Raw genomic sequence first — 16,724 nt, forward strand, 5'->3', positions numbered from 1 at the left:
GGATGCAGCGAGCATATTCTCAACACTCCGTTGTGAGAATATGTCATCATGCAGCTCGATAATTTGACTTTTTTTTTTTTCATTGTTCGATCCAACTAAAAATGCTCTATGTGCATCACCGCTGATGCACATAGAGCGTCCAACTGCTGCTGCTCCACATGGAGCGGCTCTTATTGTGAAGCAGCCCAATTGTACACCTATCACACACCATCTCACGTTCATACACATATCATACTCATCTTCATTTGTTTCCTGCTTTAATGTTCACACTCTTTAACATTAAATGTACGCATGCCATGCGTACATTTAATGTCATGCATTGCATGAGTGTGACCTGAAAATTGAAAGTTTGACCCACACACAAGCTTTGATTGGCCAGCTGTTTCAGCAGGAACAATGAGTGGTTTGAGGCCAATCCTTTAATTGGATATAAAACTTAGCTGAATTTCAGGAGCAGGACCACACCTCAGCCCACTTCCGGCGACACTCCTATAAATACCTACCCACTCTAAGCCTCGGCTCGCTCGCGTTTTCTGCATCCCACCCTCCCTCCCTCTTGTTAATGGTTTATGGAAAGGCTAGGTTGAGGGTCCACTGCGGCTCCCGGGCCTTGCAGACCATATGGGACAGTGGTGACTATGGGGGAAGATAACCTTTAGTGGAGTGGTTTAAGAGAGGGAGGGTGGGGTGCGAAAGGCGTGGCAAGCCGAGGTTTAGTGTCGGTGGGTATTTGTAGGAGTGTCGCCGGAAGTGGGGCATTGGCGGAGGTGTGGTCCTGCTCCTGAAATTCAGCTAAGTTTTATCTCCAATTAAATTCCTCAATCTTTAAAAGCATTTTAAATCTACCAATTTATTCATGAAAAGCAATCATAACGGTCTATAATTATTCACACGCCAGGCTCCATAATAAGTTATTATTAGGGTAACCATCACATTTATGAAGACCTCTAAAAAAAGAAGAAGAAACAAAAGATGAACGGTACGGACAGAACGTATTCCTGTTTATTTACACAACAGAAGGTGTTGTTTAGATTTTGATCCATAAAGAAACGGCTTTGAAACTAAAGCAGCAGACATTGTCATTCACAGACTGACTACGGTGTCGGTTTCCATCGTCTTCATTATCTCTTTCTCAAAGCAACTGGTTTGAAAAAAGGAAAAAAAAGTGTGTGACTGAACTTCAAAGAGCCATATGACAGACTACCGTAAGTAATATTTCATGATGTGTTTATGTCATGAAATCACCGGAGGCGCACCACGGCCTTAAAGACATGGGCCTGCATGTGAAATTGTATTTAATGACACAATGCCCATAAAGGGCAATTGCACTGCTGTGTCATCATGCAATAACTCCTCGGCTACAGAGAGCAGAGGCTTGTCCTGCTCTGTTGCTCTGTTGTCTGTGCTGTGGCTCTCGACCCAGCGGTGTCAAAGAACCAGAGGGCCGTGGCTAGACGAGCCCAACAGACGGCCGCCCTGACCTCGACACAGGAAGCACCTGATCCTGACAGGAAGCTGCACGCGCTCCTCCGTTCCCCCTCATTTGCGGGCGGTACCCGACCCGTATCAGCGTTTGGGACACGGGCCCCCTGCTGGAATGCACGGCGCAGACATCTGCTACCCATCAAGCTGCAGCCGCTGCAGGAAGAAACAGATGCATCTCTTATGACACTTCTTCATAAAAAAAACGATGAGGCGGGGGGGGGGGGGGCTAGGGGTTGGGGGTTATCTCAGCGGAGAAATATTAATATTTACGATGTTATGCGAGTGTGGAAGAGGGATATTTTAACCCTGTCCCATCATTTTTCTTGATTACGAGAACCTGGCATCAGGTGCTGAGCACAAGCCTTAACAAGGTCCCGGCCTGCGCGCGCCGCGGTACGGCATTCCCTTACAACATGAAGCCACGTGAAAATAACAAACATCGAAGGACATTTAAAAAATATGGCTGTTAGAGCACCACGCCTCATCCAATTGGGTTGGTTGCCAAGTGAATGAGTGAGGTATTGCAAGGAGTGGAGCTGCGTAGAGGCGGACGGCGAGAGCTGGGAGAACGTTATCGTTGGAATCCCACAAAGATTGCTTTAGGGTCTGAAAAGAAGCCCCCCTCAGGGGCCACGAATTAGCCTGTAATTGCTTTGGATTGTTCCGTGCAAATTAAATAACAACACATGCAATGAGGATTACATAGAATGACTCTAACATGTCTGTGGGGCACGCATGTCAGGACGATGGCGTCTGTGTGCCCATGCACAGGCCGCAGACTGGGACACACTCCTTATCCTCGTTAGTCCTCTGCACACTGTGTCACATGTTCATATCATGTCGTCGTTCCCCCCCCCGATTCACACATTCCCACGTGTGCACAAACACACCCCGATGATTTTCTCATTCCGGAGCAATATCCCCAGCGTGAACCAGATGTAAGGAGAAGAAGAGGATGATTCTATCTGATATGAGATACAATTCCCCCGTGGGCCGCGGCACGGAGATAGCGCAACAGAGGGGAGAGGAGGAGATTGCTTGTCTGTAACTGGTCTGTCAGAGAGAGAGAGCGAGAGAGCGAGAGAGAGGTCTTGCTGCACATTCAGACATTCCCACAACTGCGCACCTCATCGATTGCCTTCTACCAGCGGCCACTGAGCAACTTCAGTGCAGCAGCTACCAGCTCAAGTGTTATGCGCTTTGACAGGAATCCGAGAGGCAGGAGAGAGCGTCGCTCGTTTATTTTCCCGGCACGGATTTCTGTGATCCGACGTTTTTGAACGAGCAGCTTCTGCAGCGCGAGCTCCCTTCCTCTGGCTTTTAAACACGGGTGGCACGTAGTGCATAATAGGGCGAACACCGCACAAAAACTGTATCATGAGACCCTTTTTTTTTGCCTGGGGCTTTTTCTCTGAGCAATTTTTCACGAAATCATTGCCTTATATTAGGCTTGTCAAACAGTTCACAGCAAGTGGAGAGATAACAGTGGAGAGGGAAACCTATTATCAGAAGAGATCTACTTAATCATGTTCTCATTGTGCTAGCCACTTGAACATGCAATTGTTGGGAACTAAAGGAGCGTGTTTGGGTTATCAGCATTTAAGAAACTGAATTCTTGACATCAATAGAATTATTAATGTATGTAACAATTATTAATGATTATTTTTTTAAGTAGGTAAGTACCACTGAACAGAATTACACAGCCCAGGCATCATTCTCTCAAATACAATGATCCACTTCAAAATCTGTTACAAGTAATGGTAATTTCTCCCTGAGCCCAATTCCTTCAGGAGTTGTAATTGCTTCCAGCTATTCTTTTTCCTGACAATTGCAGTTTGCTTATCTTCAAAAATTAAGATAAATGTACCCAAAATGTATTGATTTATATGCTGTATTTTGCTACAAATTCAGTCTGATGAAGTAAAAAATGAAGTAGGCCTACTATTACTATGATGTTAATTCAAGTTTTCATAATGACATAACACTACTTAGGACTAATTATAATAACACTGGACATGTAAATAACAACATTTACTCTCGTTGTTGCCCACATTTTTTGATTTAATGGTTTAAGTGAGTATCAGTGACACATGTGTTTTGAGCTACATGCTACAAGTAAATGGGTAGGCTACATCAAACATCAGCAAAAGTTTTTAGCTTTCAAAACTATTAGTAAAACAGCTAGTCCTACAGCTAGCTAATGCGCAAGCTAGTGTTAGCTAGTTGGGTATAGAGCTAGTGTTAGCAAGCTGGATGTAGAGCTAGTGACAAACAAAAAGGCTAACCCTACAGATATTGGTGTCTAGCTAATGCACATGCTAGTGCTAGCTAGCTAGGTGTGATTGAAGCTGGCAACAAAATACAATTAACCCGCAGAAAATGTTAATTAATAAACTGGAATAACTATTTTAATTGTTTTCTTATTTTTACCTAATGTATCATATGTTGAACACTGCGTTGTCAATGCTATGCTTTCTAAACACATGTTTCCTTTCCCTCATTCATTTTAAGAGCGCCCACACTATTTTTACGTCACACCGTTATGGTACTCTAGGTCCTTACCACAGCTGAGCTGCTGTTCGCGGAGGTTGCGAAGCTCCAGCCCGTGGAGGTGGGTGGGGAACACGCAAGCCGTGTCGTTGCCAATCCTCACCGAATTGCTCTGGGCCCAGTGGAGCAGCCACTTCAGCTGACAGTCGCAGAACAAAGTCTCGGTGCCAAAGTGCCTGGTGGGAGAGAGAGCCGGCACACGTTACAACCTGTGTTCTTGTGTTACTGGATTTGAGCGCCTTTCATTCATCCATCAGGTGGACAGCAGGCTTTTGGACAAGTCATAACAGGAAGAAAAAAAAAACAGGTGTAATTGATTGAATTAGTGTGGCAGCTCCAGGGCACAGGTATTGTGCATGCTGACTCACTCACACGGAACGGAGCCAACGTTAATGTCATTAGTCACACCTGTGCCTTTCCTGCTATAATAAGTCAAAAAATTTTATTGATTTAATTCGCAACCGCAACTGAATGAATTGTGTACATGGTATGAATGTGTGGGTTTGCCTTACAGCACTCTGAGAGCCACGAGGTGCGTGAAGAGTCCAGTGGTCAGAGTGGAGAAGATGTTCCCGGATAAGTTCCTGTCAGACAGAAACGGGTCACTCCACACACACATGCATCAAAGCCAAAACGACTGTAGACATTACTAAATCCATATCAAACGCCGTGTTTCTGTGCAAGTTGGGAACAAAGCTGTGCAAACGCATGTTTTCAATTTGGGGGATTACTCACAATTTTGAGAGGCTGCCCAGATTGAGAAACATTTCAGGCGAGAGACAGCCAATCCTGTTGTTGGACAGGTCCCTATGGGGACAAAATGAAAGAAAAAAATGAAGAACATTTGAGTTCTGAACATCCATTCTACGGACATTATAGTCAGAACCCGAGACACAACTTACAATATGTTTCTGCAGTAGTATCTGTGTTCTTGCATGCTCGCCTTGTTAAAACACAGAACTTAAACATCTGTGAAAGGTGTTTGAAAAGCATGTTCATTCATCGGCTCCACTTCCTGGAATAGCTCTCCTGACCTTTTGTAACCTTTCACTCCTCATATAACCATCGCTGGCACACACACACACACACACACACACACACACACGCGCGTGCAAATACAGCGGGCTTCCGCACGTGGAGTGGCTGATCGCTGTCGCGTCCGTGGCTCCGTGCCCTCGCACTCTGTAATTAAAGAGCTGCTTTGCCGGAGCAGCTGTGGGAAAATAAGCAGAGCACTCGAGTAATCACCAGTTGGGGAGCACTTAAATTAGCACTCTGCTGCTCCCCGAGCTTGGCGCACACACGTCCTGAATCATCGCGGCTAACTCACCGCCTGCATCCCTGCCAGCCCAGATCCCACTAACTATCAGGCTGCAATCATGTCACTCACTCTGGAGGCTATATGTAGAACGCCCGGATGAGAGTAATGGACGGGAAAATTACTTGAGTAGAAAAAAACAAAAGAAGACAAATACCCCTCGTACTTTTTGTGCATGTTTACACTGCAAGTTTTATGTCATTTCAGTCTTAAGTTTGTTTATTGTTAATAAGAACCAGCAGATATAAAGAAGCCAAATTGGGGCTGTCGCGATGTACTGGTTTTGACGATAAACGTGATATTAAAAAAATGTAATATTGATATCATGTTAATAATACACATACGAATATTTTGTGTCAGTAATCCAACACCTGTAAATACATGTATGTATACAGTTATTGAAACAGACTCTCTCCCTCCCTACACTCACATTTTGGGTGAAACCTATTCGTCAAAAAAGCAAATAAACGCACAATAAACAAAAGTCAAGATGAATTTGACTGAAAGAATTATTTTCAGTATTTCATTTCAAATTTTCTTTCATGATAATACATCATGAAATCTTTTGGCCTATAGCTGCATGGGGAGCGGGTCGTCTTCCCCGGCGTCCGCCATCTTGCACCGCCATGTTTGTACAGCAGGCCAGAACGGACACTGGCTCTAGCGAGAGCCATTCGCATTTTACGTTATCTGAAGGTAGCGAAACCTGATATTAAACAGGCAAAATTATAAAAAAATCGTAGTATTGATAAGCCCTGAGCTTGATTTCGTATCATTTATTATCTCTCTGCAGCTCGCATTTGCTCTGCTCTTTCTGTTGGGCTGAGCTCTTCCAACTACACACACACACACACACTTGGACAGACACACACACCCACGCCGCTGTGGTGAAGTGAACCAGGTGAAGTGAAGATACTCGAGTTGTCGCCAGCTACGCTTGTTACTCTACGTACAATAAAATATTTGCGAGTAAAAAGCCAATACTTATTTAATACATCTGTGAACATGTGAACAAAAGTGAAACCTAATTCAATCGGCCACGGCCGCGAAGTTTACACAAGCACGCTTTTTGTTTTTTTTGACGTCGCCATGCTGAGAGCCATTGAGAGGCAATAGATATTCTCTCAATTTCACGTTTAGCACTTTTAAAGCAACTGACCTTAGGATGATGGGCGATGGAAAAACCAATGTGCCTTTAGCAAAGGTTACCTCGTCTTGCTTTCACACATTACCTGTCAGAAGATCAGTGTGTCTGATCCCTAGAATCCCAGAGGAGTAAGTGAATGGCAAACGCTATCCCCTTCCTTGACACCTCCTGCTGATGTGCCCTCTAGCAAAATATGAGAACCCCCCAATCCTGCAGACTGTGGTCACACCAGGAAGCTCCCGCTGGAAAATGTGTCTCTATTAACATGAAGGAAGGCCATTGTGCCTTAACTAAGCATTGCCTCAGAAAAGGCTGAAATAGTAGTTTTAGTACTTTCGCCTCAGACAAACCTTTCAGTCCTCGCTTCACTCTGTACTTTAGACTCTCCTAGTTGTCTCTAAAGCCAGAGGACTTGTGCCCGTGTCCCCTGGAGAAGGCTATTAGAGGGCTTCATCATACTTACAGTCTCCTCAAAGCCAGCAGACCACGGAAGGCCCCGGGCTCCACTGTACTTATCAAATTATTCCTCAGGTCCCTGGAGGAGAGAGACAGAGAGAGACAGAGAGAGACAGAGTCAGAGACGACAGTTAAGTGAGTGATTACTATTTATATATACATATACACACACACACACACGTACATACGTACGTACGTACGTACATACATACGTACATACGTATGTACGTATGTACGTACATATATACGTACATATATACATGTACGTACATATATATGTACGTACATACGTGTGTATGTACGTGTGTATGTACCTGCGCACGTACGTGCACACGTACGTGCACAGGTACATACACACGTACGTGCACAGGTACGTGCACACGTACGTACACACGTACACGCACACGTACATGCACACGTGCATACGCACGTGCACACGTACGTGCGCACGTACGTACACACGCACATGCACACGTACCTACACACGTACACACGCACGTACACACGCACGTGCACACGTACATACGCACGTACACACGCACGTGCCCACGTACCTACGCACGTGCACACGTACGTGCACACGTACCTACACACGTGCACACGTACGTGCACACGTACATACGCACGTACCTACACACGCACGTGCACACGTACCTACACACGTGCACACGTACGTGCACACGTACCTACACACGTGCACACGTACGTGCACACGTACATACGCACGTACATACGCACGTGCACACGTACGTGCGCACGTACATACGCACGTGCGTGCACACGTACGTGCGCACGTACATACGCACGTGCGTGCACGTGCACACGTACGTGCGCACGTGCGTGCACACGTACGTGCGCACGTGCGTGCACAGGTACGTGCACACGTACATGCACACGTACATACACACGTACATACGCACGTGCACACGTACATACGCACGTACACACGTACATACGCACGTACACACGTACATACATACGTACGTGCACACGTACATACGCACGTACATACACACGTACATACACACATGTACGTGCGCACGTACATACACACGTACATACACACATGTACGTGTGCACGTACATACGCACGTACATACACACATGTACGTGTGCACGTACATGTATGTACGTGTGCACGTACATGTATGTACGTGTGCACGTGCGTATGTACGTGTGCACGTACATGCACACATGCACGTGCACACGTACATACATGTACGTGCACACGTACATACATGCATGCACGTGCACACGTACATACGCACGTACACACGTACATACGCACGTACACACGTACATACATACGTACGTGCACACGTACATACGCACGTACATACACACGTACATACACACATGTACGTGCGCACGTACATACACACGTACATACACACATGTACGTGTGCACGTACATACGCACGTACATACACACATGTACGTGTGCACGTACATGTATGTACGTGTGCACGTGCGTATGTACGTGTGCACGTACATGCACACATGCACGTGCACACGTACATACATGTACGTGCACACGTACATACATGCATGTACGTGCACACGTACATACGCACGTACATACATGTACGTGCACACGTACATACGCACACGTACGCGTACGCGTACATACACACGTACGCGTACATGTACGTGTGTATGTGTATGTACATGTACGCGTGTATGTACATGTACACGTACGCGTACGTGTACATACACACGTACATGTACATACACATACACACGTACATACGCACACGTACATTCACACACACCCACACACGTCTATCTACTGCCGTTATGTGCTGCTGATGCATTTGTTTTGAAAGCCGTCTGTCTAAACCTGCACCTTCCAGGGAAACATAACTAATTTGAATGGGGACGAGGATGTTTATGTTGTTCACAGGATGAGGGTTTGCTAGTTGTGAAAAAAAGGGAAGGATGTCACATGCAGACCAAAGCATTCCAAGGGACAACTTAAGTTTAAATCTTAAATTGTCCTATTTCTAAATGATAATTGGGTAATACCGGGGCCGTTCATTGCATCGCTTGCACCTGTTAGCCGGACAGCACAGACCATTTCCTGTGTGCTCAAGACCCAGAGACCACATCCAGGCCAGAGGCAGAAAACACACACATGTTGCGGTTTCAGCCAGGCCCTCCTTTGTCCAACCTGACCACTCACCCAAAACCTCTGACGCTACTAAAAATGGAATCGCAGAAAAATCTCCTCTCTGGTTTTGTCTGCGGGCCAAAGAAAACTTCCTGAAATTGTGTCCCTGGTTTCCACTTTGTACTGCAAGTCCAGTGTGATGTGAATGAGAAGAAGGGTAGTGCCTTTTTTTTCTTCTCCCAAATGTGAGCAACAATGTAGCTCGACTCCCACATTTTTGTTTCCCCCAAATAAACAGCCTCACAGTACAGACCAGGGTCGGCCAAAAGAAACAAAACAAGATCAATAGGACTATCAAAGACACAACCGTTGTCCCGAAGTGATAATAAAAGTACGGTAATGCTATAACTCTTTTATTTGACACGTGTGGCAGTTTGCTCGCAAAAAGCTCCCGTCTACCTAATCAAAGCTAAAGAACTCACCAGACTACATCCAGTACAGGATAAAGGATTTAAAGGTTGCCATGCAGTACGTCAGCTGTATGGTACACAAATACTACTGTAGTAGATGTTGTGCATGAACAGCTTCAACTCTTGTTTTACAGTAGCTGTTGTTCATTTGGCCAATGTAAAGCATTAGTTACACACGCGGTAGACAAGACATCATTAGCAGCAGAAAAATGACTCCCATCTGGGGTTAATGATCTGTATCTGGTGCTAAATGGTTCAACCCATGGTGAAAACACACTGTGTCTGCACCATTAGGACTCCCCAACAGGCCTCCAGCCAGGTTGTGGCCAGACTTCTTCTTGCAAAGAACGAAGTGAAAATGGCAGGCAGCGACATCCGGCTCTGAAAAGTGAAGCCAATGCTTAAGGGCCTTTACATTGCATTCTCTCTACTGACCAGCAGGGGGCGCCTCTTCCGGTTGCAAAAATAAGTCTGATTGAATAGAAGACTATGGGAAAATGACGACTTCCCACTTGATTTATTATCTCAGTAAACATTGTAAACATGAGTTTATGGTCTCAATTGCTAGTTTCAAGTCTTCTTTAATACAGCATGATGTTCATTTAGTAAATTATGGTCCCATTATAGACCATAACGCCAGGGTATGCTTTAGGGCGGGGCTACCTTGTGATTGACAGGTCCCTACCACAGCATTGTCTGTTCTGGGAGTTGTCTGTGTTTTCGTCTTAGAACTTTTTACCTGTTAACATTGTGTTTTCACTTCGTGAAAGTTAATTGTAACATTTTTGGTCGCCTAAAAATGTCTTCCTCCACCCTGTGTCACTTCTGGTTGCTCGGAAGCCAATATGGCGACGGCCAAAATGTAAAACTCAAGGCTTGAAAAACGCCAGTCCACAAACCAACGGGCGCTGCATGGTGACTACATCCACTTCTCACACACAGTCATTTTCTTACAGTGATGTGACACGGTTTTTACCTCAACACCTTGATATACACCAGCTCTCTATTTCTGCTGACTCTTCACAATCAGAATTGCTATTGAGGCTTTCCGCAGACACCCTGTGGTGCAGCAGGTCTCATGAGGGGCGCTGAAGTTGCCTTCCTGACAGACTAACCTCCTGCTCCGGTCCAGGGCCGCCTCTCATCTCCGCTCTCCTCCGAAGTAGTCTTTGATCGTGTACAATGTGCTACAAAAGAGCGGGCGGAGGGCGGAGGTCAATAGGCCGTCCGTCGCGCCCGCAGCCACTCCTTTTATCCTGCACCGTCTCCCAGCTCCCTCCTCTAACCCGCTCTGAATTTGCTGAGTGTTCAGAACTTTCCACCTTATCGACTGACTGCTTCCTCAAGGGTCAAAGGTCGCTGCCGAGGGTGAGTCTACGTACAGGAAGTTAAAGACTGTACAAAGAATATCAAGAAACGCTGTATCTAGTTCAATAATGTGCATCTCTCTCTGCTTTCTCGATATATCATGTTAAATGGAATACGTTTCAGACTATTGCTCAGACAAAATAAGACAGACAAACAAGTTATCAAAAAGATAACCAACGGATTTATAGATGATGAAGACTATTATTTAATCTAGATGAAGAAATGAGAACAGAGATCATCAATTCAAAACGCGTCAGAAACAACAGCACACATTTATAAAGAAAAGTCATCTTAATTTATCCTATTTAAATCCTGCAAGTTCAGCATCTACTGGCATCTAAAGCAGGTCTGGGATCTGCTCTGATGGGAAGAGGTTTAACGTAGTGAGGCAGCTTTGTGTGGTGTGTACTGTTCTTGCTGCATGTGATGAACACCATATTTATGGCGGCCATGCTCGTCTGCACCGTAAGACCCTCAGCGGTGCATTCAAAGTTATTCAAACATAGATCTGTAGCGCTTCGGCGGGGGACCTTTAGTATTCACCTGCGCCTCTCCTGTAGATGAAATAGCACTTCAAATGCTCGAGGGGTTGATAAACCCCCCTCTGCAGGTGCGCGGATCGACTGCTAGATTAATAGAGCGTTTTATTCTTGGAAACTTGACGTCTGCCTTTTCCCGAGAGTGGAAACAAAACACGGAGACTTCGAGGCCCTCGACATGTCTCTCTCTCTCTCTCGCCTTCTGTATGCAAACACACAAACAAGGGCACTGCCATGAGTTCCGCCTGGGATCCATATTTCTTCTCAGTCATTAAGGCAAAGTCCACACATAAGCCACTTCAACACCCATTCAGATTTATTCCCATCTAGCCCGTTGAGGGTCACAAGGAGCCGGAGTCCGACACACAGATGACCTCCTATGGGGCCGTCCAGGGCTTTCAGTTTACTGAACCTGCTTGTGTTTGGATGGTGGGAGGAAGACTCTGCAAATTTGGAACAAATAAGGGAAGTGATTTACACAAAAACAGGACTCTAAACTGCTTTTACAGAAAAAACGGCAAATAAGAATGCTGCAGGGATGACGTGTTTTTGACGACAATTTTTGATTGTTTTTATTTATTTGCTAAAAGAAACTTCCTCTGGGTCATTCACAAGTCAGTTTTTACCTTTCACAATAAAAGCCCTTGACATATACGTCGCATCTCACACTTCCTGTGTACACACGTCTAGTGTTTCACAATAAAAGCCTTTCTGAGGAAGAGAGGAGGTTCTGCCACCTGAGGCGTTTAATGCTAAACAAATATCAAAAGCATTGCACTTGCGGTAACAGAAAAGAGCAACAGGCAGTCTTCTAAATACAGTGTATTAAATATAAAACAGGGGAAGTAAAATCGAAGTACTGCCTCTGATAACAGTCTGTCTCAAACAAAGACCTGTGTCTCTCTTCAGTCGAGGTAAACAAAAGCCTGGCCACTAATTGAGAATGTATGGCACACACACACACACACACACACACACACACACACGCTAACAAATGATAACTACCTTTGGGGAGACTCGCCCCACATATCCACTGTAGATACAGCTGGAGCAGCTCAAATGAGGCTAATGTTTAAACAATAACCATTTTCTACTCCCCCAGCCCTGCATGTTTGAAGAGCAGGAGCAGCCCTGAGTATAAAACTCCTGACATTGGCGGTAAATGTTTGAAAAGCCACTGAAGTGCTTCCCAATTAATCTGAACAGCACTGTATATTCCAGCCTGCTCAATTTCTCCCGAGCTGCGCGACCCCGAGGATATCGGCCCGCTCGCTGTGTGACACTAATGGGCAGAATCCTGACAGAATCTGGATGATTACCACATCGCACAGCCGCACTGACCACACACACACACGTCTGCAGGCACTGCTTGGAGAAAGAGCACTGCTTTCTCTTTGACGGCAAACACGACTTAATCACGCCGAGTCTCTTTAAACAGATCTCGGTGTTGATGTAATTAGCAAAATCTGATTTCCCTAAAAAGGTCAAACTCTACACGAATGCATGTCGCTGCAGGCTGCGGCCACCTGGGCACTCGACCAAATGGAAAGTGATGCTGCGTGATGTGTCCCATTGTACGCGCACACTTAATGAAATGAGACGATGACATGCGTTCATCAGTGTAACTTGGATCATATTTCTCAGCGGCGTGTCGGTGTCTGCAGCAGGATGTGAGCACGTAAAGCCACCTTGTTTCCAGTAAAGTGGGAATCTCCAATAATCAGGTCAGAGCATTAAGGACACACAAACAAACTACATCCAAACAAATGATTGATTATTTGTTTGAGTCCAGGAAAAATGCTAACTATTTGCTGATTCTAGCTCCTTTAAATCAGAGGATGTGCTGCTTTCTTCTCTATTTTTTTGCATTGTTGTAAATGGAATATTTGGGGGATTTTGTGGTGGCGACATTGCCTTGAGTTCTCAGAACGACGTTTTGTTCAGACATTCATGGTTACCAGAGGATGAACACTACTTGATTCCCTGCCACCATGAAGTTGATAATTGAAGGTTTTCGTGAAATATCTCGACAACTACTGGGTGGAATGCCATGTGATTTTACACATGCATTCATGGTTACCAGAGGATGAATCCTCTTGACCTTGGGGATCTTCTGACTTTTCATCTAGCACCACCGTGAAGTTGACATTTTTCTGGGTTTTTATGAAATATCTCGTCAACTATTGGATCGATTGCCATGGACCTTCACATATATTCATGGTTACCAGAGGATGAATCCTCTTAACTTTTGTGATCTTATGACTTTTCTTCTCGCGACACCAGCAGGTTGACGGTTTCATGTATCCGGTGAAATATCTTGATATTGAGTGACTAGATTGGCACAGACATTTTGCACTTACATTCATTGTTCCCAGATGATGAATCCTAGTGACATCCGGGATTCCTTGACTTTACCTTTAACACCACCTCCTCAGAATGATTTGTATCAACTTTTGTGACAAACAGCGCCATCATCAGTTCGAAATCTGAATTCATCCAATTGTTTAGTTTATGACTAAATAAATGCAAATCTAATAACATTCCCATCAGCCTCAGCTGTACTTTGTGTTTGGGGCTAATTAGTACAAGTTAAACTATGATGGTGAGCATGATGATCACTGTACCTGCTAAACTATAGAATGTCAACACTAACTCTGAGCATGTTAGCATTTAGCCATAAGGACAGCCACACCGAGCCGCTAGCATTAGCATGACTGTAGACTCTTTGTTGTGTGTGTGTAGCTCTTTGTGGACTTTTCAAAAACTAAATCATGAATCAAAAACCTAATTCAGAGATGAAGTGAATGAAATGAATACTTGCAGCCTGAGTGGCGATACTAAGTTAGAGGCAGATACAGTATCCACTTAATATTTTTGTTTTTCCCAGCAATGCAACTGAAAAGCATGCAGCAAGTCCTTTCCTTTCCTTCCACACCGTAAAAGACTCCAATTGACTCCGTCATTAACAAGACTAAGTGTAACATATATTGGCACCAACCTTGATGCTAATGTGGAATCTGTTTATTAAAACCATTTATTCAGGCGTTAAATATTCATGGTTCAGTTTGCAGATGCTTTGAGGCGAGGCCTGGCCACACACTGCATTAAAGCAAACACTCAGGGAGACAGACAACCACCCACTACATTGTAAATGAATACATGTTGAAAGCTCACGGAGGAAGGGGTGGGGGAAGGAAAAAAAAAAAAAAGGTGGACACTCGGATAGTTCGGTCCAATTAAACAGACTCAATGTGTACGCATAGTGACAGGCTTGTAGCTCCTGCTGCCAGAGCCTCAAATCGCTTTCCCTCTGTGTGTGAATGCATGATGGAAATATTACTTACAGTAAGGCCTGAAGGCCTACAGCATAGATTCATTATTCAACCTTCTTGGCAAGACATACAGCCCAATCAAATCTGTTTTTGAAACAGTCAACGCATATCAATGTAAAGCTGGTCATTTTTTGCCAACAGTTTACAGTCTATTGAAAATCACAGGTTTTTCAATAAATAAAAAAAAAAGGCCCCTTGCCACTTAAACGTCTCCACAGCTTGAACCCGGTAGGGACGACGATTAACATTTCTCAAACACAGCTGGAGAGCAATTTATTCCTAGTGGGTGGATGAGCGGTGCTGATGGGATATTTGGAGCCATTTTCTCAGATTTCAGAGATGACAGAAAGAAGTAAAAAAAGAAAAAGAAAAGCTAATCGCTTTGGTGGAGACGACTTCACTTCAGCCAAACGTGCACAATTAAAACATGAAACCAACAGCAGCATTTTAACACCAGATGGAGGGTAAAAAAGCTCAGAGAGACCCTGACCTGTGAAGAAGACGCCGTCTTGGTTAACGGCGCCGCAACTGTGTCCTATTTTGGAACTACTGTTCTCATCAGTGTGAGATATTTCTACCAGAACAAAGCACAAGTTCAAGGAGAGTGTGAGGCAAATTCTTCCAAGCGATGCTTTTGATGCACGGCCTCTTGCTCTCTTTTTTTTAAATAACAAAACAAAACAAGAAATAACTCCCAATGCTCCCCAGATGGAAATAAATATTACAAGTCTTTCTATTAAATTAGCAGGTTTCCAGCATCCATCTGCTACTTGTTTTGTGTGTTTTGTGTTTTTTTCCTGTAAGAGACAATCTGTGATAAACAGCCCAGAGAGGTGAAGCACTGGGGAGACTAAGAAGAATCCGTCCTCTCCGTCTCTCCAAACTTGGTCAGAAAACCTGTTACACTCGTGGTGCTCGCATGTTTTCGTCCTCAACTGTGACCCAGCAACGGTCTCCTGTGGAATAACAATAAAAGCATTCATATTTCAAGCCTGCGCTTTGATCCATTTAAGGCTACATCTTACTTCATGTTCTCTCAAGTAAACAGATAAAAAAATAACAAGCCAGACTTTCACGTAGCAAAGCGATATTTAGACATCAATGTTCTGCAATTAGTATCAGCGGCAAAAAAACACGATCAGGGATCTGTAAAGGTCATATTTGCTCCTTTTTTTTTCTTCTCCTGATCCGATCTGTGATCCGTTGCTCCACCATTCATTTACATTGAGCGATCTCACGTGAAAAGGTCACGTGATCAGTGACCTTTTCTGCTCTGTCACACATCCTCATGCCCAACAAGCCAAACGACGGGACCAACAGGAGTGGCTAAACTTTTGAAAGGGACGACACAAACACATCTGCTTTTCAGAATGAGCGATCGCAGACGCCGTTCTGAATTCTGATGCCGTCTCTGCCTCGAGCCCAAGGTCCACTCTGTCTGTTCAGTAAATTCCTCCGGCTGGATGAATAACGTTCGGTCAAATAGACCCGCTGCACTCGATAAAAAAAACCATTTCGAGTGTCTAGTGAGAATAAATCTCCTGTCACATCCACGACAATAAAAAATAACCACCACTGTAAAGACAATAGGAGTGTGCTTGTTTCAAGAGAGTGCATCGGACAACACTTATTGTTATATCAATAGATGATTCAGAGCTGTGGTTTTAATTACATAACACTAACATGAATCTTCGACTTTATCTGTTTTTATCCAGAGTGTTAAAAGTGTGCAAGTTGCCGACGGCGGCACATCTTGGTCTGACTCTATCATTCTACATGATGTCGACTGAGAGACGATCTTCAACCAAATGTATTTTCAATCCAACATGTCTACGACCACGTCATCGCACCACTGTGTCAAATTGGATGGACAAAAAATCATAAAAAAGTGCCCGTGTCATCCGGTTCACACAGTTGGTGTGGTGGGAACCGATGATGAAGCGTCAAAA

General features: G+C 44.5%; 1 protein-coding gene across 1 annotated transcript in view; it reads right to left on the reverse strand.

Moving 5' to 3' along the window:
• The window catches only part of adgra1b (adhesion G protein-coupled receptor A1b), a 144,449-nt gene that overhangs the window by 113,520 nt on the left and 14,205 nt on the right, over positions 1-16,724 (reverse strand). Inside the window, exons 3-6 of the mRNA XM_079279793.1 lie at positions 6,964-7,035; positions 4,771-4,842; positions 4,548-4,619; positions 4,048-4,211 (exon numbers count right to left, since the gene is read on the reverse strand). Coding sequence (XP_079135919.1) covers positions 4,048-4,211; positions 4,548-4,619; positions 4,771-4,842; positions 6,964-7,035 — 380 coding nt within the window. The remainder of the gene's footprint in view (positions 1-4,047; positions 4,212-4,547; positions 4,620-4,770; positions 4,843-6,963; positions 7,036-16,724) is intronic.

Source organism: Melanostigma gelatinosum (genome assembly GCF_949748355.1).
Source record: "Melanostigma gelatinosum genome assembly, chromosome: 12".
NCBI classification, from domain to species: Eukaryota; Metazoa; Chordata; class Actinopteri; order Perciformes; family Zoarcidae; genus Melanostigma; species Melanostigma gelatinosum.